At 64.8% G+C, this 27,492-nt stretch overlaps 2 protein-coding genes across 13 annotated transcripts; one reads left to right on the forward strand and one right to left on the reverse strand.

Moving 5' to 3' along the window:
• The first annotated feature begins 1,816 nt into the window (after window positions 1-1,816).
• Window positions 1,817-25,588, forward strand: GRIN1 (glutamate ionotropic receptor NMDA type subunit 1). 10 transcript variants are annotated; one of them, XM_044926569.1, is made up of 21 exons: window positions 1,818-2,452; window positions 4,631-4,765; window positions 7,298-7,474; window positions 9,340-9,402; window positions 10,103-10,203; window positions 14,038-14,159; window positions 14,230-14,404; window positions 15,925-16,069; window positions 16,166-16,249; window positions 18,343-18,484; window positions 18,575-18,702; window positions 18,887-19,051; window positions 19,126-19,244; window positions 19,357-19,469; window positions 19,542-19,690; window positions 19,806-19,963; window positions 20,424-20,585; window positions 20,703-20,812; window positions 20,919-21,064; window positions 22,264-22,374; window positions 24,360-25,588. In XM_044926569.1, exons 1-21 carry the CDS (start codon window positions 2,195-2,197, stop codon window positions 24,474-24,476), a joined length of 2,880 nt encoding a protein of 959 aa, XP_044782504.1. In that variant the 5' UTR covers window positions 1,818-2,194; the 3' UTR covers window positions 24,477-25,588. The 10 variants fall into 10 exon arrangements, with proteins under 10 accessions (XP_044782505.1, XP_025117933.1, XP_025117940.1 ...); XM_025262151.2 differs by having other exon boundaries at window positions 24,724-25,588; XM_044926570.1 differs by lacking the exon at window positions 22,264-22,374 and having other exon boundaries at window positions 1,817-2,452.
• Window positions 20,417-26,867, reverse strand: LRRC26 (leucine rich repeat containing 26). Of its 3 annotated transcripts, none has more exons than XM_044926571.2 (3): window positions 26,061-26,865; window positions 25,566-25,982; window positions 20,417-20,552 (listed from the first exon to the last, which is right to left on the reverse strand). In XM_044926571.2, exons 1-2 carry the CDS (start codon window positions 26,737-26,739, stop codon window positions 25,672-25,674), a joined length of 990 nt encoding a protein of 329 aa, XP_044782506.1. In that variant the 5' UTR covers window positions 26,740-26,865; the 3' UTR covers window positions 20,417-20,552; window positions 25,566-25,671. The 3 variants fall into 3 exon arrangements, with proteins under 3 accessions (XP_044782506.1, XP_025117949.1, XP_006062603.1); XM_006062541.4 differs by lacking the exon at window positions 20,417-20,552 and adding an exon at window positions 21,981-22,003; XM_025262164.3 differs by lacking the exons at window positions 20,417-20,552; window positions 25,566-25,982 and adding an exon at window positions 21,888-22,003 and having other exon boundaries at window positions 26,061-26,867.
• Window positions 26,868-27,492: the final 625 nt, after the last annotated feature.

Below are 27,492 nucleotides of genomic sequence, written 5' to 3' on the forward strand. Positions count from 1 at the left end.
CAGCTGCACCCCTCTTGCTGGGGGTGTGGAAGAAGCCCACGAGGTGAAAGGGGGTGCAGAGCCCAGGAGAGACTCAGCATGGGAAAGACTGAGGCCTGTGGCATGCGAGGGCCTCTGGGCAGAAGCTGGAACGCTGGCAGCCTGGGGAGGCAGTGCTGGGTTGGTAAACAGGCTTCAAGGGAAAGAAGAGCCCTGACGGCCACAGGCAGCGCCCATGGTGTGAGTGCTCCAGCCATGGCCACGTTCAAGCTTCCAGCTGTGTAGCAACCAGCCCTGGGCCAGGGAATATGTAGAAATTCTCTTTCCAGGCCCCATAGGAGTCTCCCCAGCACCCCCTCCTGGGGGAGTGAGGTGGGTGGGAGGAGACAGGCCCCCAGGGGGCTCTGGCCCCTGGTGAATTCCTTCCTGCCTGCACTGACCTGGAGCTGCCGGGGCCACACCCGAGCCTGCATTGCTGGCTGCCTGTCCCCACGCACCCGTGCAGACTCCAAGCTCTGAGCCACCAGAGGCCACAGACCCTGTGAAGATGGGACTGGCTCTGGGCCTCTGAGCAAACCCTGCAAGCCCTCCTAAGACCACACGGCAGGCTGTGGACCTCACCCCCAGAACAGAGGGATGTGGGTGCAGATGCAGGCGGGTACAGTAGCCCCCAAGCAATGATTTCCTCGTGTTGAGAGAGAAGGGGACAAGAAAGAGAGCATGCCAAGCGCTGCAGCCCTCGCCTTGCAGCCAGGGTTCCCGCAGTGTCTGTGTCGAACTGGGGGCAGGCCGGTCAGAATAGGGGTGAGAAAGGCAGGGGATGGGGCCAGGACCCTGTCGGGAGGGACCTGGCCCCTCCCCTCTCCACTGCTTAGGACATCGCTTAGGTGTGGGGACCACCCTGCTTTGTCCCCACTGGGGGCTTCTGCTGTTGGGTCTGCAGAATCCTCAGTTGCTATTGGAAACGGTTGATGTCACTGGTAGTGGGCGGAGCGTCAGTCATCCTTTGAGTTAGGGAGAAGGAAGCACAGGCGGGGGTTGAGGGGCTTAGGACAAAGACTCGGGATCTTGAGGACTGGAAGGACAAGGCGGTGTGTCAAGGGGCAGGAGAGGGTTCTGGGGGCCGGGAGTGCCCTAGGAGAGGGGAGAAGCGTGGAGACGGGGTGTGCACAGGGTGTCTGCATCAGCAAGGCCTCCTCACCCCTGGCCCTCCTCCCAACTGCTGCAGACCCGACCCCCTCTGGCATGGCCTCTCCACAGCTGGTTGGGGTTCAGACCCTCAGACGCTCCTGGAAGATGCAGCTCAACATGGGGCCATCACTATCATCCCCCCATTCTTCTCAGCTCTCTAGGAGGGAGCCCGAGTCACATGGCCAGGCAGCCAGGGCCTCGCCCCCATTTTTGAGCCTTCTGCCTCCCCCAAGGGCGCGGCTCAGGGCCTCTTCGCAGGCCTTGCTTTCCAGCGGGTGGAGTCAGGTCCCGAAATATCACTGACTGTGGGTGAGGACTCGTGCACGCGCGTGTGCGCACACACACACACACACTGGCACGAACACATTCGGTCCTGTTAAAGGACACAGGCGGCCGCCTGCGGTGACACGAACTCTTCTCACCTCCTCACGCTCGACTCCCTACAGGTGCGAGACAGCCCAGGTCTCAGTCTCAGCGACCCCTCCACACGCGCGCACACACGCGCGCGCACAGGCGTCCCCCTCTGGCGCGCGCTCTGAAAAACGCTCGCACGAACGCAGGCGCACAATCTGGCGCGGGAGGCGCCCCCGCTCCGGCTTCGCGCTGGGAAGCGGGGGCGGCAGGAGGGGCAGGCGACGCTGGCCCCGCTCGCCGCTCCGCAGTCGCCGCAGCCGCCGCAGCGTTGGAACCGGGACCAGCGAAGCCCGCGGAGGAGCTGAAGCCGCCGTGTCCTCGCGGCGCGGGGCACCCGGAGCTGCAGCGAGACCCGCTTCAGCACCGCGGACAGCGCCCGCCGCCCGGGCCGCGCACCGCGGACCCACGCGCGCCGGGGGCCGCCCGGCTGGCCGAAGCCTCGCGGCACGCGTCCCTCTCTCGGGTGTCGCAGGACTAAGGCTCCTAGGGAAGACGCGGCGCCCTCCGTCCACGGGATCGGGCGCGCGCAGGACGGCCGGGGCTTCCCGCTGGGGATGCACCGAGGGCCCCGTGTTCTCGCTGCCCAGAGTCAGGGCGCCGCCCGGAGCCCATGAGCACCATGCGCCTGCTGACCCTCGCCCTGCTTTTCTCCTGCTCCTTCGCCCGCGCCGCCTGCGACCCCAAGATCGTCAACATCGGCGCGGTGCTGAGCACGCGGAAGCACGAGCAGATGTTCCGCGAGGCTGTGAATCAGGCCAACAAGCGGCATGGCTCCTGGAAGATCCAGCTGAACGCCACCTCCGTCACGCACAAGCCCAACGCCATCCAGATGGCCCTGTCGGTGTGCGAAGACCTCATCTCCAGCCAGGTGCCTGCCCCGCCCCTCCCCCACCCTCCCCCCATCCTCCCAGCTTCACCTTCCTTCCCTGCCGCTGTCCCCGTTTCATTCCATCCTTCCCTCGCCCTCTCGCTCCCCTTGAGAAAGGACCCAGAGGGCTGGTCTTGCCAGCAGCTGAACACCGGGCCGTCAGCTCTGTGTCGGCCCCAGACCAACCGCCTGCCACCGGGGCTTGCCCTCACCAGGCGTCCAGCTGGTGTGTGTGGATGTGTGGCTGCTTGTTTGGTCACTGTGTTGTCAGGGTGGTGGCGGGCATCCCGGGCAGCCCACGAGGTGCTGGCCCAGCCGCACGCAGGGCGCAGGGCTTTAAACCAGATGGGGCCCGGGGCCATCTTTATTCCTTCTTGGAGACCTCCATCCCTTCACCCTCCCCTGCCCCCATCCACAGTACTGCTTGACAGGGGAAATGGCCCACGTGTTGAAGCAGGGTGCTCTCTGGGGTGGGGATGGGGACGACCTGTGTGGGAGGCACCAGGGCTCAGCGGCTGGCAGCCCGCACTGTGGGGGGGAGGACACAACTGGGGATTTTGCCTGCAGAGCTGTCCGCCCCCGGCTCCGCGCCTGCTGCATCCCAATGAGGCAGCCCGATCACTGCAATGCAGCCCTTTATGTAAGAGGCGGCCCGACCCCGGTCCAAGTGCTGCTCACACACACTCACCTGACAGGCGTGCCACACCCATGGATACTCGTGCTCACATGTGCGCACATATTCATCCACGCTTGTGCACAGAGGTGCGTAGACTTAAACTAGCGCTCACTCATGCATGTTGGCATTGGGTAATCCACTGCACAGTCAGTAACACAGACGCCCACCCCCACGCATCTCCATGGGCACATGCATTCCTGTGCCAGATATGCAAACACGTGCTCAGACACGCTCAAGCGTGCACACACATGCACATACACAAGTAGACATGCTGGGGCATGCTGTATACACACACACACCCAGCACACACTCGTGAGCACCGGCATGGTCACACTCATGCACACACATGCTCAGGCTAACACTGACCAGCCACCTCTGGATGCAGATGGGGTCAGGGAGGGAGATGGGGTAGGGCCCTTATGGGGATCCCTCCTCCAACGTACAGCTTTGCTGCCTGTGGGCACCGTTCCCCGGGGAGTAGCCAGTGCCGGGAGCCACGGTGACAGCAGTAGCTTCGCTCAGTGTCGCGCGCTGTGGGCCAGGCACGGCCATGGCAGCCCCCACCCCCGCCACGTGGCGCCAGCACGCTCCCCCCATCTGCAGAAGCAGCGGAGCCCTGCGGCTCAGCAGGGGAAGGCACCAATGGGACAGACAGGGCCTTCCAATCCGAGGGCAGCTCAGAACTACCAGGCCTTCTGCCCCATCTCCCTGCCTCGGGCGCTGAGCCACTGGTCCAGGCAGGAAGTCCAAGCCTCCTTGAGGATGTGGTCGGTGCCCAAGTCAGCACTGCATCCGGCTCAAACCAAGTGGGGCTCAGCCTGCTGCTGGAAGACATCAGCAAAAGGCCTGGGCCTCTGGGTGGCTCCTTGTCCAGCTTCTCCCACTAATTCCTAATTCTCGGTCTGTAATGCTCCATGCAGGCCTTCTGGAGACACCCTCCATCTCTGGAGCATTAGCCTCTGTCCACCTCTGACCCAGGATGGGGGGCAGTGGGAGCTCTGGGTGTGGGTCTCCCTGGCCCACAGCGCGGTGGCATGTACAGCCCCAGACAGGACTAAGACTGGCCTTCGTCCTCCCGTGCAGCCCCCCAGTGTGAGGGGCAGGAGGGGAGGCCCCGGACAGCAGGAGCGTGGGGAGCGGTCTGTCCTCTCCCTGTGTGTCTTCTTAGACCTTGCAGTCTTGTTTTTAAATTGTTTTTTGTTTGGCTGTGCTGGGTCTTAGCTGTGTCACTTGGAATCTGTAGTTGTGATATGTGCCATCTGCTTCCCTGACCAGGGGTCGCACCCAGGCCCCCTGCACTGGGAGTGAAGTCCCAGCTACTGCACCACCAGGGAAGTCCAGGTCCCTGGAGTCTTGCTCTCTCTCTGCCTCCAGACAAGGCACAAGTGCCCCCCAGACACAGCCCTGCCTGCCGAGCTCCGCCTCTGCTGCTGCTGGCCAGTGGCTCTGGGGCAGGGCCTCCCGCTCCGCGCTCGGGCTGACTGTGTCCCCTGTGCCCGCAGGTCTACGCCATCCTAGTTAGCCACCCACCTACCCCCAACGACCACTTCACACCCACCCCCGTCTCCTACACGGCCGGCTTCTACCGCATCCCCGTCCTGGGGCTGACCACGCGCATGTCCATCTACTCAGACAAGGTAAGCCTGACCGCTGTGCCCCTGTGGGCAGACCCAGGGCCACCAGCAGCTTCCCGGGGAGGGGGTGCGGGGCACAGGCAGAGGGGCTCAGGCCACGGGCTCTGGGCTCCAGATGATATATTCAGGCACACTCACAACTCACACCAGAATACAGTCTCACAGAGACACACAAACTCACCCACACACATGCACACCAGTACACACTCATAGCACTCACACTCACACAAACTCACAGATGCGAACATATCTGTACACTCACGCCTACACACACACAGTCACACACAGTCACAAGGACATTCACCTGCTCTTACGTACGCATACACTGATGTTCACACATGTACTCACACCATCACCCACTCATTCATGCTTGTCTGCACACTCACGTAAAACCACTGTGTTCACTCCCCCACACTCATGCCCCATCACACACTGTGCCAGGCCCACACTCACACGCACACTCACAGTGACACATGCCCGCACACACTCAGGCACACAGCCCACTGACAGGTGCCAAAAGCAAGCCCTGGGAAGTGGCAGAGGCCCTCGTGGGTCAGAAGAGGGAAAGATGGGGCAGCTTCGTGGACCACAGAGCAGGGGCCCTTGGAAAAGGGGGTTCTCCAGGAGGAGATGCCTAGAGGGGCGGCGACACCAGGGACCAGCCCTCCACTAGAGGACGCAGCTGGAAGAGGGTTGAACTTGGTGCCGGGTGAACCGAGGAGGCAGCTCACGGCCGGGGACCGGTCTGGGGATTGCGGGCCTCAGGGCTGCCTCGTGGCCCTTGGGCTGGGGGTCTGGCTTGAGCCGCGTAATCGTGGAGCAGCAGCTGGGAGATTCGAGAGGTCCCCGAGTCAGGCTAGCAGGAAACTCGCCCCCAGAGCAGTGGGGAAGGCGCGCTGGCTCACACAGCTCTCCCGCAGGGTCTGCCCCAACTCTGGGAGGACCGGTCAGCTGGGAGCAAATGCCACCAAGAGGCTGGGGGGGTAGTCAGCCCGCTCCACGTTACCCTACAGGCCTGGGGCCTCCTGCGTGCTCAGTCGCTCAGTTGTGTCCGACTCTGCAACCCCATGGGCTGCAGTCTGCCTGGCTCCTCTGTCCATGGGATCCTGCAGGCGAGAACACTGGGTGGGCCACCTGCAGACAGACTGTGGACTCTGGCTCGGTGTCTGAGCAGAGGGGCAGAGGGCTGGGCTCTTGGGAGCCTTCCAGCTCTCCCCATCTTCTCCAGATTCATCCTGTCCAGAGCCCCAAGCTCTAGATAACACCGCTGAATCACAGAGGTCATCTCAGCCAGGCCCGGGGTATCCAGGGAGGTCAGGAACAACAGAGACAATGGCAAAGTGAGAGCAGAGTGAGGGATCCTCTGGGATGACCCCCACGGGAGGAGGCCAGCGGAGGCCGGGGCAGCCCCTCTTCCTGAGGCTCTGAAAACCAGTCACAGCAGAGCCTCCCGAGCTGCTCAGAGGCACTTACCCCTCAGCCGTGAGTGGAGGGCTCCCTCCTGTGCCTTCCAGCACCTCTCTGGGCATCAGGCCCGAAAAGTGCCGCCAGGGAGGACAGCAGCCGTGCGCCCAGATTGGCCAGGGCGGGAGCTCTCTCCCAGGCAGGACGCGGGCCTCCACGGGCTCCCACCCCAGATCCAGACCATGGCCCAGCACAAGGGCACACCTAGCGGCCAGACCTTAGAGCTCCACCCTGACCCTTCTAGAGTCTGTGCCCAGCGAGCGGGCCAGAACAACCTGGGTCAGAGCCAGTCCGACACCCCAGCCACAACGCCCTGGCAGCCATGTCACCTGCCGGAGGACAGACAGAGGCAAAGGGGCATTCTTGAGCCCAGATTCCAAGGCCCAAAGAGGGAGCAGACGAACCCCTGGTTCAGGGTGGTCCCTAGGAGCCCTGCTCCCTGGACAGACGCAGAGGCTCCGCATTGAGGAGGGTAGAGCCTGCTCATCCCCTGCCCACAGGCGGCACCCTCAGAGAAGCAGGCGTGGCAGGGTGTGGGCTAGAGCAACAACCCCGGTGAGGCCAAGAGACAGCAGCCCCAAGAGGGAGGTTTCCTCAGAAAGACGGTTATACAAATTCAAGAAGGACCCGTGGGGGTCTCTGAGATGCTGGGCGTCAGCAAGAACTTTCTGAGCCCGAGTAGCTGAGCTGGAGTGTCTGCGAGGAGGTGGGGGAGTCACCCCAGGAAAAATTCCACAAACCCCCCCGCCCAGTCTCAGTCAGGGGGCTGGTGGGCAAGCCGAGCCTGTTTCTCAGATGAGATGATGTGGGGTGCGGAGAAGTCACAGTGGGCGGGGAGGAGTCGGGGAAGCGGGGGCCCCGGGTCCGGGGTCTGTACGCCGCGAGCAGGAGCAGAGACCTGGCGGGGTCTCCAACGCGTGCGCCCTGGCGGTGGTCCGAGCCCCGCGCGCCCTGGCGGGGTTCTCCAAAGCGCGCCCTCACATCTACGGCCCGAGAGCCCTGGCGGGGTCTCAAACGCGCGCGCCCTGGCGGGGTCTCCGGCCGCGCCCTCAGCCCTGCTGTGCCCCGCAGAGCATCCACCTGAGCTTCCTGCGCACCGTGCCGCCCTACTCCCACCAGTCCAGCGTCTGGTTCGAGATGATGCGCGTCTACAGCTGGAACCACGTCATCCTCCTGGTCAGCGACGACCACGAGGGCCGGGCGGCGCAGAAACGCCTGGAGACGCTGCTGGAGGAGCGCGAGTCCAAGGTGAGGCCCGGGCCGGGGCGCCGCGCGCAGGAGCAGGAGCCGGCGAGCCGCCGCTGTGTCTGTGGCCCGTGTGAACACCCTTCTCTTTCCATCGTGCATGGTCAGCACCACTCCGTCTGGCGAGCGCCCGCCCCAGCCTGTCCTCGGCTCATTTCACTCGCTTTTGCCATTAGTCGAAATCTCCTTCGTGTCAGTCCCTGCGGGGCGAGGGCAGGACCACCTGGAGCTCCGCAAACACCCCGCCCCGCCCCCTCCCCTCCCCCAGCCCGCTCAGGCCCCAGGCTCTGAACTCACTCGGGGCGCCAGCTCGCCCCCACACCGCCCCTAGGGCTCCCCCTCAGTGCAGTGGCCCCACGCGCCACGTCCCCTCTGCTGTGACCCCTCTGTGTCCTCTTGCTGGCCTCACTGCCGCAGCTGCCCTCCGCCTAGCCGCTGCCCGTCAACCTCACAGAAGCCTCATCCAGGGAAGTCTGCCAGCCCCACACCCAGTCTTGGCCCTGCCCCTCTTCGGCCCCTTCTCTCCTTCCCGCCCAGGCTCTGGACCCCTCCTGGGGACCAATTAGGTGCCTGGTTCTAATTGACTGTTCTTGTCCAGCTGACCCCCATCCCTAGGGCGGTGGCAAGATCAGAGTGGTGTTTCTGGGGGTCCAGGTGACCCCCACCCCTCCTTGTCCACCCCCACTGCCAGAGGAAGCCCAGGGTCCCGCCTCCACCCAGCCCACAGCCCCGGGCGTTCCGCACCCGGGCTGTGCCCCTCCCGGGTTGGGTGGTGGCCAAGCCGGGCAGAGAGGCTCAGGCTGGGGAGGGCCCCGGGAGGCCAGACCCAGGGGTGGCGGGCGCACGCACTGTATGCAGAGGCGGAGTTGGCTTCAATAAGCTGAGTGCCAACCCAGGCCACCCCAAGGTGCCATAGGCCCTGAAGGGAAGAGCGGGCACTGGCTGGGGGGAAGCAGAGGGCAGAACCAGAGGGCCCTGGGGGTCTTGCTTTAGGGGACGGGCTGAACCTGGGGGGGAGGGCTGGCTCCCAGGGCCGCACTAGGCGGGCGTGTCCCCTCCCAGGGTGGCTGCACGCATGCCCAGTGCACGCTCACACACACACGCTCCCTCTCTCAGGCGCGTGCAGTTGCTCCCAAGACCATCCACTCACACTCCCGCCATCCCAGACTCAGGGCCCAGGGGCCCTCCACCCCCCCGGAGGTCCAGCAGGCTCACAAGTGGCGTGTGCCCATGAGCAGGCTCACCCCGAATTCACACTCAGGTGCCTGCACGCACACATGTGCTCAGACGCGCTGACCCTCACCCCGCCCCCGCCGCAGGCTCACTAGGTCGACACGCGCGCATGGATGCCCGCAGACGCGCCTGTGCTCATGAACTCCCGTCATAACTGCTCAGTGCCCGGGGGCGGCAGGGCATCCGCCACACGTGTCAGCGAGGGCAGGACCCTGGGTCTCCCAGAGGGGCAGAAGGGGTGCTGGGGGAGGGGACGCCACCCCATTCAGGACTCCCGTGGCTGGGGGGGTGCGGTGGGGACCCCACGGCAGGTGCATGGCAGGGTTGGGGGCAGGAGGGATCCCCAGAGGGTGTGTTTCGTTTGGATGCAGGCAGGGCTTCCCTCTCTCCTGAACTTGACCATTTCCATGAGTGCAACTCCACGCAGGCAGGGAGCCTTGGTGGCCCCCGCACCCTGCACCCCTGCCCCGTCCCGGCCCCAGCTCCGCCCCGGCCTAGGTGTTTGCGAGCTCCAGGTACGTGCCCGTCTGCAGACGTGCCGAGGAGGTGGTGTGATTGCTTTAGCGCCGTCATTTTCAACCGTTTATAATCTTCTTCTGTGTCTGCATATTTTCTCTGTGCACATTATTCATCAGAGTAAAAAAAGGAACTATGAAAACCTCGACCAACTGTCCTATGACCACAAGCGCGGACCCAAGGTATATATGCATGGACGTGCACGCCACCCACGACTAGGGAGCCCCGGCCGGGCGCCTCGGCCACCAGGGCTGCCGTGGGCCCAGCCGCGCCATGCCGCGGCCAAGCAGAGAGGAAGGAGAGCCAGGTCCAGAGCAGGCAGCCTAGGCAGGAGAGGCCAGTGCTGGCCGCCGGGCCCCCGCCCGCAGGCGGCCCGCAGGAGGAGCGGCTCTCTGGGGAGTGCATGTGAATCTCCGGGCCCCCGGGTTTCCTCGCGGAACCCAGGAGGGAGCCCGCCCGCCCGCCTGCAGTCCAGTCCGGGCTGCTCCCACAGGGCCGGCGGACAGGCCCCGGAGGACCTCCCGAGGTTTTGGAAAAGGCGGCCGGTCTCCGCCGTTTTGGATTGCGTTCCAAAACTTTCCTGTTTCCTGTCCGCTGCACGCCTCTTTCTGAGTCTCGGTCCACTTCAACTTGCATGCTCAGTGCAAAAGTGAGGCCAGGAGTGAGAGGAGAGCACGGAGCGCAGAGAGCGAGCAGGAGCGCGAGCGGAGGACGCAGGAAGGCCGGCAGCAGGGCAGGCAGCTGGCAGCGCAGGCGGCAGGCAGGCCGCGGCGGCCCTAGGGCGCGGCCTCGGGGTTCCTAGCGGCTGCAGCTCGACTCTCGCCCCTGAGGCGCTGTGTCCCCCGCCCCGGCCCCCCGCTAACGCTCCTGCTCGCACTGCAGGCGGAGAAGGTGCTGCAGTTCGACCCGGGGACCAAGAACGTGACGGCGCTGCTGCTGGAGGCGCGGGAGCTGGAGGCCCGGGTCATCATACTGTCCGCCAGGTGAGGCCAGGCTGGGCCGTCCACCCCGGCCACCTCGGGGCCAGGCCCAGGGCGCGCCCTGCTGATGTAGGGCTTTGCCTCCCAAACGCCCCCTGCCCCCCACACGCACACACAGGGCCTTGAGGACAGCAGAGGGATAGCCCCTGCCCTTAAGAAGGCAGAGGTGGTCCGGGCAGTAGTGGCTGACCGGGGTTCCAGGAGCTGGTCAGGGAGGGGTCCCAGGGAGGGGACGAGGGGCCCGCAGAGACGGCCCACGGCAGGGAGAGGCCGGGGCCCTGGGGTGGAAGGGTTGGAGCGGCTGGACTAGGCAGTTACGAGAAGGGAACCTGTTAGGGACCTGACCCCTGGCTGCTGCTGGAGGGGACTGGCCCCACCGCGACCTTGGAGCTGAGCCCCAGTAAAAGCCTACCTTTGTGCAAATGGCTCTGTCCTGCCAGGGGAAGGCCAGGCCGCCAGAAATAGGAAGCAGCAGCACCGTGCCCCATGGGGCATGGGGGCCCGGCACTGTCCTCCCGTCCCAGAAGCTTTGCAGGCGCCAGCGGGGGTGAGGCCCGGGGTGCCCCGCCTCCGTCTCCCTGGGATGGAGCTTGCTCCTCGGGCTGGAAGGCAGTGAGCAGGCACTAATCCCCGACACAGGCACACACAGCACACTCACTCACACACATCCACTGAACACACATCACCCACATGCTGTCTACACATGCACTGCACACGCACGTGCACACGACCCGCTTCTCTGCCCTCGTGTACACATGTATATGCCATATACACAGGACATTCACACACACACACAGGCACACCGCCACACACCACACACACACACACACTCACAGGACACTCACACACACACACAGGCACACTGCCACACACCACACACACACACACACTCACAGGACACTCACACACACACACAGGCACACCGCCACACACCACACACACACACACTCACAGGACACTCACACACACACACACACAAGACACTCATATACACACAGGCACACCACCACACACCACACACACACGCATTCACAGGACACTCACACACACACACAGGCACACCGCCACACACCACACACACACACTTACACACTCACAAGACACTCATATACACACAGGCACACAGGCACACACCACACACACACACACAGGCACACTGCCACACCACACACACACACACACAAGACACTCATATACACACAGGCACACCACCACACACCACACACACACACACTCACAGGACACTCACACACACAAGACACTCATATACACACAGGCACACTGCCACACACCACACACACACACAAGACACTCATATACACACAGGCACACAGGCACACACCACACACACACACACACAGGACACTCACACACACACAGGCACACCACCACACACCACACACACACACTCACACACACACACAGGACACTCACACACACACACAGGCACACCGCCACACACCACACACACACACTCACACACACACACACGACACTCACACACACACACAGGCACACCGCCACACACCACACACACACACTCACAGGACACACACACACACACACAAGACACTCATATACACACAGGCACACCACCACACACCACACACACACACACACTCACAGGACACTCACACACACACACACACAGGCACACCGCCACACACCACACACACACACAGGACACTCATATACACACACACAGCCACACCACTACACACCACACACACACTCACTCACAAGACACTTGAACACACACAGGCACACCACCACACACCACACACACACGCTGTCACAAGACAGTCATATACACACAGGCACACCGCTACACACCACACACACATGCACTCACAAGACTCACAAGACATTCATACACACACACAGGCACACTGCCACACACCACACACACACACTCACAAACACATGCTCACCTAGACACATGAGCAGACACACTACACTGGCACACGCCCACACCGGCACACATGTGCTCACAAACATAGACGTGTGTGCCACACAGTGCACAGGCCCTGCGCGTGCACATACACTGCCCACCGAGGCACAGCGTTCACCAACCACATGCCCACCTCTTGAATCCACTCACGGCCTCTGGATTTCAAGTGGGAAGGAATCTGTGCCCTCACACACAGGACCTTGGAGCAGAGAGGCCAGAGTCCCACGGCAGGAGGACACCAGCCGGCCCGGCACAGTCCGCCCCTGGAGCCCAGGGATGCTAGCAGTCCCCTGGGCAGGGCCGCTGCAGCCCTGGCTCACCCTGTCCCCAACCCGACACCCGCTGTCTGCTTCTCACGAAGTCTGTTGAGAGCATTTTGCAGAGAAACCTCATTAAGCCAGTCTTAACTTTTGACCAGTTTTCTATTGAGCGTGTCAGAATTTCTAATTTGTTTCCAAAACTTTTTTTAAAAGTAATCCTCCTGGAATTGTCTTTACTGGGATCAGTTATTTCCATAAAACAGTTTGATGTCGATCAGGCTTTTGTCTGCAACTGCTTTCCTGAAGGTATCGATTTACACAGACACAAGCATAGGTGTGTGCTCACCACCAAGTCCAACCTCACAGACTTGGATGGTGTCAAGCAGACAGGCCTCTCCACCAGGCTTTGGGGGTGCCGCGCCCCGACATGCACATGCTGGTGCTGCCGGCCGTCTTGGCTGGATGCAGCCTGAAGCACCTCTATTTTGGGTTGCATTCTTGTTTAAAGCAAACACTGAAGGTTTGGATTTTTCCCTGAGAGAATTGGGGCTGACCCCCTAGGGTCCCTAGGGCTGACTGGGTTTTCTGCATCAGCCTTGTAAAAATAACCCCGCCCTCGGACCATCTCCTGAACTGCATTGTCCCCCGCTGCCCATGCATTAGAGAAGCAAAGTGTCCATCATGTCTGGGGTCAAGTTCCACCCTGCAGGGAAGAGGAGGTGGGAGTGCCATCAGGCTCAGGGTGCTTGTCCTGACCAGGCGGAGCCCAGCCCTAGGGGACGGGGTCCACAGAGGCTCGGCTGTGAGGAAACACCAAGAGCTCAGGGCAACGTGTGCCTGCAAGGTGAGGCCTGTGCTCTGTCCTGCCAGGGGCTCTGCCCTGGCTGGCAGGGAGAGCACCCAGGGCTGGGCACCCAGAGATGCTTGTTCAGACTCCAAAAGGGAGAGCAGGTGCCCTCATCCCCCCAGTGGCTTCTGCTGCAAGGCTCAGGGCAGCACCCTGGCGCTTGGTCCCAGCAGCATCCAGAAAGGTCCCAGCCTTTCAGTTCACAAGTTCAGGCATGGAACCAGAGGGGTGTGGCTTGCCCAGGAAACTGCAGGAGCAAGGGCTCAGGGGTGGATTATCAGACATAGACCTGACCCTCCGCTTCCCACCGTGTGCCTTGGCTCCTCAGTCCCTGTCCTGCCAGGGATCATGTTCTGCCTGCCTCACAGGGAGGTTCTGAGAATTAAATACAAAGGTGCGTGGAAAGCATTCAGAATATTGTCTGGTACAGGTGAGCAAGTTATCCATCAATAATGAGCCGCCACCATCCGTGTCACCCTAACCCTGTCCACAAGAGCAGGGGGCCAGCAAGAGACCTCTGGCAAGCTCTGGGGGCCTGGGCCCCACCGCACCACTTCGGGGCTAGTCTTCGGGCCCAGGTGCAGTGCCGGCTGAGGGAGGGGCCGGGGTGGGGGCTGCCCCCCATCTCTGCAGTGCCTCCAGAGCTCCCTGCAGACCAGGGGCGGGGAAGAGGCAGGGGAAGGACACGCTGTGGAGGGGGACCTGGGAGTCGAGCAGCCGCCGCCGGCTGCGGGTGGGGAGAGCTGGAGTCCTGGCCGTCACCCCGCTCTGCCCCACAGCGAGGACGACGCTGCCACCGTGTACCGCGCAGCCGCGATGCTGAACATGACGGGCTCGGGGTACGTGTGGCTGGTTGGGGAGCGCGAGATCTCGGGGAACGCCCTGCGCTACGCCCCGGACGGTGAGTGCTGGGCTCACGGGTCCCGGTGGGCAGGGATCCCCCTCGGGCTCTAAGCCAGCTCTCGCCCCAGGCATCATCGGGCTGCAGCTCATCAACGGCAAGAACGAGTCGGCGCACATCAGCGACGCCGTGGGCGTGGTGGCCCAGGCCGTGCACGAGCTGCTCGAGAAGGAGAACATCACCGACCCGCCGCGGGGCTGTGTGGGCAACACCAACATCTGGAAGACCGGGCCGCTCTTCAAGAGGTAGGCGGGGCCACTCTCCAAAAGGTGGGCGGGGCCACTGGGTGGGGCCGCCCTCGGAGATGGGCGGGGCCGCCCTCCAGAGTGGGCGGGGCCACTCTTCCAAGGTGCGCGAGCTGATTTAATGCGGACGTGGTCCCTCTCTTCAAGAGGTGGGCAGGGCCGCCCCTCAGGGTGGGCGGGGCCGTTCTCTGAGGGGGTGGGACCGCCGTTCCAAGGTGGGCGGGGCCGCTCTTCAAGAGGTGGACGGGGCCACTCTTCCAGGGTGGGCGGGGTCGCTCTGAGGTGGGCGGGGCCGCTCCGTCTGAGGGGGTGGGGCCGCCCGTCTAGGGTGGGCGGGCCACCGTTCCGGAACCCGGAAGAGTCGCTCCAGCCCAGCGTGCTGCGCCTACAAACACAGCCTCCTTCCCCGCTCCTCTCTGTCCCCACCTTGTCTCCATCCTCACCTCCATCCCCGCTGTGATAACCATCTGGTCCATTTCCAACACTGACACCGTCGCCTCGAATGTCACAGAAGCATGGCTGCCTCCATTGCCCCTGTCCCCACTTTTAAACACTGCAGCCGACCTGAGACGCCACCCCAGCCACCGGGATGACTAATAGCCCTGGGGAAGAGGATCCTGCCTCAGGCGGGCACTGGGAGCTTCCTCAGGCCCAGGAGGTCAGACAAGGATTTTGGGGATGGCACCCAAGCCTGCTTCGTCTGCAATACAGGAGACCTGGGTTCGATCCCTGGGTTGGGAAGATCCCCTGCAGGAGGGCATGGCAACTCACTCCAGTATTCTTGTCTGGAGAATCCCCATGGACAGAGGAGTCTGGAGGGCTACAGTCCATGGTGTCTTAAAGAGTTGGACAAACTGAGTGACTAAGCACATCCAAATCTGCCGAGAGCCAGGGTTGGCAAGAGACACAGTGGGTGGCCGCAGCAGGGCAGGAGTTAACACAGAGAACCCTGGACACCGTGCCACTAGTGTGGGGAGGCCCTCCATCACCAACACCCACCCCCAAGTAGCAGGTGAAGAGTCCTGGTCCGTGGTGCCCACAGCAGGAGCACACACAACTGCAGACATGCAGCATATGTGCACATAGGCGCATGCGTGTATATGCAGATTCGGAGAGGCTCGTGGAACATCACACCTGTGCCACACGTACATGCACGGGGCTGCACCCCATACAAAGATCTTGTGTGTGCACACATATATGGCCCAGTGGACACACCACACACACACACACTCACGTGTGCACATGCAGGAAGACGAGACCTCAACCCATCCTCCTCCACTCACTGGTGAATGGGCCACCGCGTCCTCCCTGGGCTTCTGCCACCTCATCTGTAAAGCTGTGAGAATCAAACGTCCCAGCCCACAGGAAACCCTCAAAACAGGGTCTAGAGCCAAGGAGCTGCTTGGCTGACGTGGCTGTGCTGTCCATCTGGCGCCGGCGGACGGGCTCGCCATCCAGGCAGCTCACAGTGGGAGCGGGAACTGCATCCCTGATCGTTCCAACCACACTGCCCTCTCCAGGGTTCTGATGTCTTCCAAGTATGCAGACGGGGTGACCGGCCGTGTGGAATTCAACGAGGATGGGGACCGGAAGTTTGCCAACTACAGCATCATGAACCTGCAGAACCGCAAGCTGGTACAAGTGGGCATCTACAACGGCACTCATGTAGGTGGGGGTCATGAGGGGGTGGGGGCTGGGGCCTTAGGGTCCTGGGGCCGAGACCCCTGCGTGGCCACCTCCATCTCATACTCCCACCCCCAGGTCATTCCCAATGACAGGAAGATCATCTGGCCGGGTGGAGAGACCGAGAAACCTCGCGGCTATCAGATGTCCACCAGGTTGAAGGTGGGGGCCCCGCCTCCCTGCCCCAGTCTCTGTACGCCGTAGCCTCCATCCTGTGCTGCGGGTGCAGAGGGGACAGTGAGGGCCCTGAAAGTGACTAAAGGCCCTGGGACCAGCCCAGCACCCATGGCCACTGCACACACCTGGCGCGGCGGAGGGGCAGGGAGAGGGAGTGGGTGCAGGAGAGGAAGCCCAGCTCCCCGGCCCCTCCTGACCCCATCCCGCTTAAGCCTGGGACAGCCATGTGGACCCGGGCTCCCCTGGGGACGAGGGACAGACAGTTGGTCTTTCTGTGGACTTCAGTACTCTGAGTGCTGAGCCCCAGTCCTGGAGATGATGCCTCCACACTCTTCGGCACTCCTCCAGGTGGTCCCAGCCCACCGCCCACCCTTGGCCTTCCTGGCCTCCTGCTGGAACTGGCTCAGACTGTCCTTCTGAGCCGGGTCTCCCCGCACTGGCCAGCCCCTCTGTGACTCACTGGGCCTCTGGGAGCCCCTCCCTTGGGACCTCATCTCTCACAGCTTCTCTTCCTCATCCTGACTCTGCTACACTCCTTCAGGCTCATCCCAGGATGCCTCCCAAGAGTCCCTCCCACACTGACCCACACCAGCATCAGGCTGGTACCTGAGCTCACCAAAGGCAAAGAGCCCCACACCGTCCTTCTTGTGGTGTCCCCAGGTCCTCTCTTGACCTCCTCTGCTTTCTGAGCTACCCCACCCCCATGGCCTCTCACCTGGACCTCTTTGTCTGCACTTGCCCACAGGGCACCAACCCTCTCTATGGGCAGAAGGGAGTTTCCCCAAGCCAATGCTCAGGAAAGACGCTTTGTGTTGAAAAGTCTGAGTGTAAAACAGACAAAACAGATGGCCAAGATGGTCCCCTATAGGCTTTGAGAGCCAGAAGGCCTTTTAGAATTTTTTGTGTGTGGTCCTTATTTTTTTGACACAAAATTGTTTATTTTCAAATTAGTTCTCATTGAAGGATAGTTGATTTACAGTGTTTGTTTCTTCTGTACAGCAAAGTTACTCAGTTATACACACACATATACCCACTCTTTTTAGGTTCTATCCCCATATGGGTCACTGAGCGCAGTTCCCTGTGCTATGCAGTAGATCTTATCAGTTATCTATTTTATGTGTAGTAGTGTATGTATATGTCAATTCCAATCTCCCGGTTTATCCCTCCTCTGTCTCACTGATTTTTTAAAAGCATGAGCATATTACTTGTATAATAGAAATGGTGATGAAAGTTTTAAAGCAAATAAGCCCCTTCAGGGGCTCCCAATCCCCTGCCCTTGGGGGAGCTGGTCACCCTGCAGGAGAAGGGGCCTCTCTCACCAACCTCATTCACCTCCTAGACTCAACCCCAGCACTGTGTCCCCTGGGACCCCTCATCCCGTGCAGTGATTGGTTCAGCTCCGCTGCCTATGTCTATCCTGCCTACTCCCAGCCTCCAGAGCTCTGAAGGACAGAGAGGAGAGAGTGCCCACTGTGAGCCCCAAGGAGCCCCTGGTTTGAAGAGGCCACAGCAGAGAGGGCAGCCTCACTGGGGGAGAGGCAGGGAGGCAGGATAGATGATCAGACAACGACCCCCTGCGGGTGGAGGCTGAGGCCAGGAGAAGCTGGAAGAGCGAACAAGGGCAGTCCTTGCATGTCCCTAGTCCTGGGCAGGCTCTGAGTGGACATGCCCCTGTCTTCATGGCAGGGGGTGGGGGCAGGGGGTAGGCTTTGGGCTGGTACAGGGAGGTCCTCAGCCTCAAGAAGTCAGAGAAGGGGCTCAGGGCAGACTGGACGTCTGGCAGGCTCCACTGACCAAGGGACTGTTCCGTAGGCCAGGACCTGAAAGAAAAGTGGCCGAGAGAAGGCACAGTGTTCCAGGAGGCCAGGCGCCCTCTGCGCACTGGAGGAAGCCTTAGGTTCTGGCGCCCCTCCTGGGAGCAGCAGGCTGATCGCTGCCAGAGGGGGCCGTAGGGGGTAGTGCGGGAAATGTCAGGGATCTGGGGAGGGGGCTCCAGGGAAGTCTGTGTGCTGAGAAGAGGGCAGCGCCCAGGACAGCCCAGGGCTGGTGGTCCAGGCCGTGTGTCCCCGCGTCCCCAGATCGTGACGATCCACCAGGAGCCCTTCGTGTATGTCAAGCCTACGCTGAGCGACGGCACGTGCAAGGAGGAGTTCACCGTCAACGGGGACCCGGTCAAGAAGGTGATCTGCACTGGGCCCAATGACACGTCGCCAGGCAGCCGTGAGTGCGGGGCGGGGGCACTGGCTTCGGGGGGGCGGGGACCGCGCGCCGGCGAGCCCCTGCTGACCGCGTCCTGCCCCCACTCGCCAGCGCGCCACACGGTGCCTCAGTGCTGCTATGGCTTCTGCGTCGATCTGCTCATCAAGCTGGCGCGGACCATGAACTTCACGTACGAGGTTCACCTGGTGGCCGACGGCAAGTTCGGCACTCAGGAGCGGGTAGGAGTGGTTCCTAGGAGCCGGCGCAGGACCGGGTCCTGCTCCCCCGAGGGTCTTCTGTGGGCGGGGCCTGAGCCTGGGAGGAGTCTGGAGTGGGTGACCCCTGAGATGGGTCGGGGCGGGAGCCTGTCTGGGGAGTGGGGCCCGCGGTGTCCGCGTCCCCACCGGCGGGGTCGCCCCACAGGTGAACAACAGCAATAAGAAGGAGTGGAACGGGATGATGGGCGAGCTGCTCAGCGGGCAGGCGGACATGATCGTGGCCCCGCTGACCATCAACAACGAGCGCGCGCAGTACATCGAGTTCTCGAAGCCCTTCAAGTACCAGGGCCTGACCATTCTGGTCAAGAAGGTGCGTGGAGGCCCGGCGGGGCGGGGGGCGTCCCGGGAGGGCCGGGGCGGCGCTGACGGCCTGTGGCCCCGCAGGAGATCCCCCGGAGCACGCTGGACTCCTTCATGCAGCCCTTCCAGAGCACGCTGTGGCTGCTGGTGGGGCTGTCCGTGCACGTGGTGGCCGTGATGCTGTACCTGCTGGACCGCTTCAGGTGAGTGCGGCCCGGGGACCGGACTCCTCTACCTGCGGGCGGGCGGAGCGGGCGCGGGCCGGGGCAGGCTGCCCCTTCCGCCCTCTCCCGCCCGCCCTTTGCGCCCCCGCAGCCCCTTCGGCCGGTTCAAAGTGAACAGCGAGGAGGAGGAGGAGGATGCGCTGACCCTGTCTTCGGCTATGTGGTTCTCCTGGGGCGTCCTGCTCAATTCAGGCATCGGGGAAGGTGAGGCGACGCCAGGCCAGGGCCCCATCCTGCCCCGCCGCCCGCCCCGAGCTGACGGTCCTCTGCCCGCAGGCGCCCCCAGAAGCTTCTCGGCGCGCATCCTGGGCATGGTGTGGGCGGGGTTCGCCATGATCATTGTGGCCTCCTACACCGCCAACCTGGCAGCCTTCCTGGTGCTGGACCGGCCCGAAGAGCGCATTACCGGCATCAACGACCCGCGAGTGAGGCCGGGCCCGTCTGGGGGCTGGGGAGGGAGGCGCTCAGGCCCTCCGCCCCGTGGGGTGGGGTGGGGTGGGGCCGGGGAGCAGCCACGAGCCTGGCTCTCTGACTCCGCAGCTGAGGAATCCCTCGGACAAGTTCATCTACGCGACGGTGAAGCAGAGCTCAGTGGACATCTACTTCCGGCGGCAGGTGGAGCTGAGCACCATGTACCGGCATATGGAGAAGCACAACTACGAGAGCGCAGCGGAGGCCATCCAGGCAGTGCGCGACAAGTGAGGAGCGGGGCTGGGCCAGCGAGGGGGCGGGGCCAGCGAGGGCGGGTCGGGGCCACCCAAGTCGCGCCGACAAATGAGGGGCAGGGCCAGTGGAGGCGGGGCGGGGCCATCCAGGCCGTGCGCGACAAGTGAAGGGGCGGGGCGGGAGAGGGGCGGGGCCAGCCAGGCCGCGCGCGACCAATGGGGGCGGGGCCAGTGGTGGCGGGGCGGGGCCTGTGAAGGGGCGGGGCGGAGCCATCCGGGTCGGGCGCGACGAGTAAGGGAGGGGCAGGCGGGGCGCGAGTGAAGGGCGGGCAGGACAAGCTGGGGGCGTCCACATCCACAGTCAGTGTCCCGGCCGTGTGGGAGCCACGGGGAGGGGGGACAGACGGCGGGTCCCTAGCTGGCAGGAGGAAGGCTCGCGGGGAGCCAGGGCCACCTGGAAGCGTGGCCGCCGTGACCCCGCCCTTGCCCGCAGCAAGCTGCACGCCTTCATCTGGGACTCGGCGGTGCTGGAGTTCGAGGCCTCGCAGAAGTGCGACCTGGTGACCACGGGCGAGCTCTTCTTCCGCTCGGGCTTTGGCATCGGCATGCGCAAGGACAGCCCCTGGAAACAGAACGTCTCCCTGTCCATCCTCAAGTGAGCTGGCCTCACCTTCCCCCTCTCCGCCCCGCCCCGCCCCGCGAGCCCCTCCCGAGGCACACCCCGCGCCGCCCCGCCCCGCCCCGCCGGGGCTCACACGCCCCGCCCATCCAGGTCCCACGAGAACGGCTTCATGGAAGACCTAGACAAGACGTGGGTTCGGTACCAGGAGTGCGATTCACGCAGCAACGCCCCTGCTACCCTCACCTTCGAGAATATGGCAGGTGGGCCCCTCCCCCCCCATGTCAAGGCCCCTGATGACCCTAGATGGGTGCCCCAGGGGGCCGCATCCGGAGCAGCCACAGCTGAGGCACTGGGTGTCGCCCCCAGGGGTCTTCATGCTGGTGGCTGGGGGCATCGTGGCCGGGATCTTTCTGATCTTCATCGAGATCGCCTATAAACGGCACAAGGACGCCCGGCGGAAGCAGATGCAGCTGGCGTTTGCGGCTGTGAACGTGTGGAGGAAGAACCTGCAGGTAGGGCAGGCCGCCCTCCGAGGCCTGGTGCCCATGGCCCGGCCCGGCCCGGCCCTCCTCCATCCCCGCAGGCGGAAGCGCTGGCTCTGGCTCCCAGGAGCCCAAGGGGCAAGGACTGGAGCTGGGAGCCACAGCCAAGGCCGCAGTGCTGGGCGCCGCCTGTGGGTGGCTGCCTCTGCGAAGCCGGGCTCCAAGCGTCCACCCGGCCCCTCTGTCTCCAGAGTCGCCCACCGAGGCCCATTCCGTAGGAAGGCAGACTGAGGCAGGGTAAGACAGGGACCCAGCTGGGTGTAGCATGTGAGTCCAAGGCGCAGTCCACCATCCCTCGCCGCCCCGTGCCCCTCCAAGGACCCGGTTCCCTGCCACCCTGCTGTGCTCCATGTAACTGCAGTCTGAGCTGGTCAGCTGGTCCCGCCGGGCACCCCAGGCTGTGCTCATGGGGCTTTGCCGGCAGCAGGGGACGGGCTGCCCACAGCCCACCTGGGCCGGGGTCGTGCCCCATGGTCCAGCCCCAGGCTGCCCCATCTCTTCTCTTTCTCTGGGTGCCTCCCCAGAGCCTGTGTCCTGGGAGGAAGCTGGTGTTGCAGAGAGGGAGGGCCGGGGGAATGGGGTTGCCAGTGTCCCCACACCTCTCATCTGCCCACTCTTGCTCTTGGGACCTGGCTTGCTGCTCCCAGTGGCGGGCGCAGGGCCCACTCTGGCCATCAGACCCAAAGCCAGGGTCCCAGGAGCTGCCACTGTCTCTCTGTCACTCCAATCCATCTCGCCACCTGCCTTTGGTCCCCTCAGCCCCTTCCTAAATCTCGGTGTGCTTCCTCTGGGGTCAGAGTGGCTGGTGGGGCCTGTGGGGGTGACTCACCCAGTGTTCAGGGGGCTCCTCCTCCTTGGGGCACCCGTACACCAGGGGCACCTTGGAACCAGGGAACCAGGCGGACCTTCCTGGAAGAGAGCCAGCTGAGGACCCCACCCCGCCTCCCCAAACCCAGTCCCAGCACAAGGAAGGTCAGGCCGGAGACCCCGGCAGCAGCAGAGGCCGCCTGCGAGCGTGGGGCCGGCGGCTGGTCCATCCAGCACAGGGAGGCAGGCAGGAGCGAGGGCCCGAGCGGCCAGCCAGGCTGGGCAGCAGCCCCCAGGAGCAGGCGAGGGCAGGTGTGGCCGCCACCCTCAGCCGTCTAATCACTTATACATATTCATTTTAGGATAGAAAGAGTGGTAGAGCAGAGCCCGACCCTAAAAAGAAAGCCACATTTAGGGCTTTCACCTCCACCCTGGCTTCCAGCTTCAAGAGACGTAGGTCCTCCAAAGACACGGTAAGGGGAAGAGCGCCCAGTCCCACGTGTCCGACTCTCCCCTCGCCCCCGTGTCTGTGTCCCGTGCATCAGGCCCGCCCTCGCCATCCCACCACCCGCCTCTGCCCGCGCGGCCCTTCTGCGCTCACCGCTGCCCGCCCGGCACACTAGGGCCTCTCTGACTCTGGGCCCCTCTCTCGGCCCTCTGCCGCGGGCCCGCCCGCCGGGTCGTCTTCCCCGTGTGTCTCTGCGTTAGTCTGCCCCCTGTGCCATGACGCCACGCGCCATCTTAAAGCCGTGTCATGTCGTTGGTCAGCCGGTCAGCCTCCCCACTCGGGGCTGTGCCTGCAGCCCCGGGCGCCCAGGGCCACCCCGTCCCGGGCTCCTCAGCCGTCAGGAGGCCACACCACCTCTCTGTTGCGTGCGTTCCTCCAGCTTCTCCCAGGGAGAGGCCCACTGCCCTCGCTCCCTCCCTGCGACGTCCGTGGAGGGGTGCCTGTGATGTCCCATCCGTCCATCTGTCTGGCCGCCAGCCCCGCCACCCAGACACCTGTCTCTCGTGTCTCACCAGAGCCATGCCTGTTGCATCCCCTCCATGTGGTCTCTGTGTGGGCCGGGGCTGGGGGGCCGGGCCCGGCTCCATCTGGGTGGACGGCTGGGGCCTGGAGTTGGCACAGGCCCCTGGCCACAGGGGCCGTCAGATGGGGAACGGGTGGGACCAGAGGTGGCGGCTCCCACCCCAGGCCGAGCAGGGGCCCTGCGGGAGGCGTGCTGGCAGCGCCCGGGGGTCTGAGAACGGGGCGGGGGGGCCCCGCAAGCTGTGGCTGGCAAGCCTTGGGCACTGAGGCTCAGGGAGCGGAGACCCCCACGGAGGGCAGCGGTGCTTCAGCGCCTGACCCCCAGCCCCTTCAGAGCCTGAGCCAAGGGTTCCCTGTCCTCCTGCCTGGGCAGCCTGTCACTGTCCTGGGTGTGTGTGCTGGAACCCCAGGCCTCCAAGACTGGCCTAGCCCTGCTGGGAGCGTCCCCAGCGAGGAGGGCCCGCCCAGCCAGCACAGCCCTCAGCCCAGCAGCCTCCCCACGGTTCAGGGGCGGCTCGTCCTCCCGTCCACAAGGAGCCCCCAGTTCACGGGCAGTATCACCCCACAGTCTTACGATCCAGGTGGAAGCAGGATTTGTAGCCCCTGCCCACAGCGCAAGGGAAGAGGGGCAGACACAGGACAGACAGGGTGAGGCCCAGAGCCATCCAAGTCCGGGGTGAGGCCGCCACCTGCCCCAAAGGGGCCCGTGAGGCCTGGCTACTCCACTCCTAGGGCTCAGCACAGGCAGAGTGGGTGGACAGGGGTGGCCCGAGGGGCTGAGAGCACAGGCCTGGAGCCGTGCAGCCTGGGAACTGGGTGGGGCCTGAGCCAGGGGCCCCACCGGGGGCTGGGAGGGCCAGAGAGGAGCAGCGGTGGGGCAGCCGGGGAGGAGGCGCCCAGCAGACAGACCTCTGGGGACAGGCAGGCGAAAGGAGGGTCAGGAGAGTCACGCAGGCAGGGGGCCACTTTCCGAGGGCAGCAGAATCCCACTCCCGTCCCAGCCCGGAGCCCACTCACAAGCCCTTAGCTGGCCTGGGTGCAGCTCAGAGACCCTCAGGGTGCCTGTCCCGGGACACGCTCCCAGCAGACTCCTTGCCCGAGCCTCCCCGGGGACCACCCTCCAGGCCAGCTCTGGTGCCACGTGGCATCTGGGGTTGGCCAGCCCTGCAGGGGTGACTGGGGACACTGCCAGCTGGGGGCTGGGCGGGGGAGGGCAGCCCAGCCCCCCACCGTTTCAGGCTGGGCACCTGCTCGGAGGGAGGCCTGGGTGGGGGGCTCTGTCGGGAGGGGTGGGGTCAGTCCGGCTGCTGAGATGCGCTGCCCCTGTCCCGTGGCTGGTCTGGGCCAGGGCGGCACTGGGCGCTCAGGGCTGGGGTCCCTGGCGGCCGGCGGGGCCAGCGGGTATTGATTGTTGGTTCTTATTTATAGAGCACCGGGGGTGGACGCGGCGCTTTGCAAAACCAAAAAGACACAGTGCTGCCGCGACGCGCTATTGAGAGGGAGGAGGGCCAGCTGCAGATGTGTGCCCGTCATAGGGAGAGCTGAGACGCCCTGCCCGCCCTCCTCTGCCCCCCTCCCCCGCAGACAGACAGACAGACGGACGGGACAGCGGCCCGGCCCACGCAGAGTCCCGGAGCACGACGGGGTCAGGGGGAGGAGCGCCCCCCAGCCTCCCCCAGGCCGCGCCCGCCTGCCCGCCGGTCGGCCGGCTGGCCGGTCCACCCGTCCCGGCCCCGCGCGTGCCCCTGACGGCCGGGCTAACGGGCGCCTTGTCTGTATTTCTATTTTGCAGCAGTACCATCCCACTGATATCACGGGCCCGCTCAACCTCTCAGATCCCTCGGTCAGCACCGTGGTGTGAGGCGCCCGGAGGCGCCCACCCGCCCCGTTAGCCCGGCCAAGGACACTGAGGGGTCCTGCTGCTCGGGAAGGCCTGAGGGAAGCCCACCTGCCAGAGACTGCCCACCCCGGGCCTCCCGTCCGTCCGTCCGCCCTGCTGCCGGTGGGCAGCCCCTGCTGGACTGAGGCTCGGACGAGAGCCGCTGAGGACGGGCCAGAGCTGAGCTGGCTGGGCAGGGCCGCAGGGCGGTCCGGCAGAGGCAGGGCCCTGGGGTCTCTGAGCGGCAGGCAGAGCATCTGACAGCCCGGCAGAGGGGCTTGGCGCAGAGACTGGAGCCCCATCCTTCCTGGCCACTCCCAGAGCTACGGTGGGCCTTGGCCCCGGCTGGCTGGGCCACCCCTCCCGTGCCCCTGCGCCGCACGGCCCCCGCCTCACCTCCCCCTTCCTGCCTGTACCCCTTCTCTGCTTCACCCCATCCTCTGAGCTGGCCCTGCCCTTCCTGGACTGCAGACCCTGAACCCCACCCGCTGGCAGCGCCTCCCTGGGGCGCTCTCGGGCTCCCCACTGCCTCCCACCTCTGGACCCTGCGAGGGCTGAGCCTTCTCTTTGCCTCCTCCGCCCACCACCCAGGGTGGGCTTCGCAGACGCTGGCTCGGGACTATCCTCAGCCCCGCCAGGTGCAGGCCCGGCCTTTCGGCGTCCAGGCGCACCTCCCCCGTGCGGCCCGTGCCCCGCACCCCAAGGGCCCGGCGCGCGCCGACCCCCGCCCCACCCGGTGTGTGCAGTGGTGATACCAAAAGGAATGTCACGAAAAGTTCGAGCTGTGTCGCTTGTTGACGCCTGTCAGGAATGCGGAAGGGGCAAGCGGGTCGGGGGAGGTTCGAGGGCGGCCGCGGCCCCTCAAGCTTGGGCGGCGGTGGCCGCAGGCGAGGCCGTGCCGGGGCCAGGATCCGGCTGCCTCCTCTGCTGGCGGCGGGCGGCGGCGCGGCGGCGGCGGCGGCGGTGGCGAGCGCCGCAGGCAGTGAACGCGGAGCCCAGGGCCAGACAGGCGGCCAGGCTAGCAAGGAAGGAGACGGGCCCGAGACCATAGACCACGGCCAGATCCCGGGCGGCAAGGGGCCGCGCGCAGTGGCTGAAGGCGGCGTCCGGGAAGGCGGTCAGGGGGCTGAGCGTCAGGCGCCCCGGCGACACGCAAAGCAGCGTTTCGGCCTCTGCGGGACACGGGCGCGGCGTCAGACGGCCGCAGGGGTAGCCGCCCGCCCGTCCCGCCCGCGCCCGCGAGGGCTCACCTGGCGCGTGCCGCGGGTGCCCGCGAAGCCAGGCGCAGAGTGGGCGCAGCGCGCAGCCACAGGTCCAGGGGTTGCCGCGCAGGCGCAGCGTGTTGAGAGCCGGCAGGCCAGCCAGGAGCCCGGACGCGAGCGCAGGCAGGTCGTTGTCCTGCAGGCTGAGCGCGCGCAGCAGCGGGAGCGCGCCCAGCACCGCGGGCTCTAGGCGCGCCAGCCGGTTCTCAGCCAGCGAGAGGGCGCGCAGAGCGCGCAGTGGCGCGAAAGTGCCGGGCAGCAGCGCCTCTAGCTGGTTGGCGCTGAGGTCTAGCTGCTCCAGCGCGCCCAGGCCCCAGAAGGCCCGCGCGTGCACCCAGCGCAGTCCGTTCTCGCGCAGGTCCAGGCGGAGCAGCGCGCCGGCATCCACGAAGGCGCCGGGAGGCAGCGCGTGCACGCGGTTGTGGTTCAGCAGCAGCACGCGGACGCGCCGGTTCAAGCCCCCCGGCACGGCGGGCAGCGCGCGCTCCGAGCAGTTGGCCTGGCCCCCCGGCGCGCACACGCACGCCTCGGGGCAGTCTAGGGCGCCCGGGGTTCCCCAGGAGGAGGCTGCGGCGGGCGCCTGGGTCCAGACTGGCCACGGCAACAGCAGCAGTAGCAGCTGCAGCGGCGGCGGCGGCCCCCACGAGGGAAAGGAGGGACTCCGCATGGGGACAATCGTGGAGGTCCGCTGTCCGGGTGTTACCGGAGCCGGTCCGTCCCTGCGGCGCCCGCACAAATATTAACTCTCTGGCCTGAGCACAGGCAGTTCCTGTCCCACGGCTTGTCCTGCGCCTAGGGCGGAGGCTGGGCAGACAGCCAAAGGCAGGGCACTGCCAGCCACCTGTCCCGAAGCTCTGAGCTCCACTTGGCTCCGGGCCAGCAGCGCTGTAAAGACCGCGCCCAGTCTTCACCTGTGTGGTTCGCTATCCTGTGACCCCAGGAGGCCTGAGCAACTGGACCACGCCATCCCCCACAATCTCTCCCTCTCCGAACTCACAGCAGCGACACAACATGGGAGTCAGTGCGCCCTGCTGCTCACCCCCCTCTGTCTCCACTCAGCAAGTGATCCCAGGGCGCACACAGCAGTCCCCACCTAGCACGGCCCCATCCCCACGGTGGACGGTTGAGGGGCCCCTGAGCCCAGGGTCCAGGAGATGTGGTGGGGGGGCAGGGGGAGGACGGCACCCCTGAGGAAGGGGAGGTAGTCACCTGCCCCCCTCTCCCGCCCCCCAAGGGCTCTCCCGGAACCTCAAGGAGACGCGTGGGTGGGGCAGGGCCACCGGCCCAAGTCCTCCAGTCACATGCTGCTTCTCTGGACTCGGGCGAGTCACAGGTCCTGTCTTGGCATTTTCTCGGGGTGGGGCGGGGGCGGGGGCCTGCGGGCTTCACGGGACAAAGCAGCAGGCAGAGGCAGGGAGGA

The sequence above is a fragment of the Bubalus bubalis genome, chromosome 12, assembly GCF_019923935.1.
Source record: "Bubalus bubalis isolate 160015118507 breed Murrah chromosome 12, NDDB_SH_1, whole genome shotgun sequence".
NCBI lineage: Eukaryota > Metazoa > Chordata > Mammalia > Artiodactyla > Bovidae > Bubalus > Bubalus bubalis.

Coding starts and splice junctions, on each gene's coding strand:
- LRRC26 (XM_044926571.2), bottom strand. CDS start 26,739: ATGCGGAGTCCCTCCTTTCCCTCGTGGGGGCCGCCGCCGCCGCTGCAG. Junction 25,983..26,060: donor GCACCCGCGGCACGCGCCAG/GTGAGCCCTCGC, acceptor CGTGTCCCGCAG/AGGCCGAAACGCTGCTTTGC.
- GRIN1 (XM_025262148.3), top strand. CDS start 2,195: ATGAGCACCATGCGCCTGCTGACCCTCGCCCTGCTTTTCTCCTGCTCC. Junction 10,204..14,037: donor GTCATCATACTGTCCGCCAG/GTGAGGCCAGGC, acceptor TCTGCCCCACAG/CGAGGACGACGCTGCCACCG. Junction 18,703..18,886: donor AGTTCGGCACTCAGGAGCGG/GTAGGAGTGGTT, acceptor GTCGCCCCACAG/GTGAACAACAGCAATAAGAA.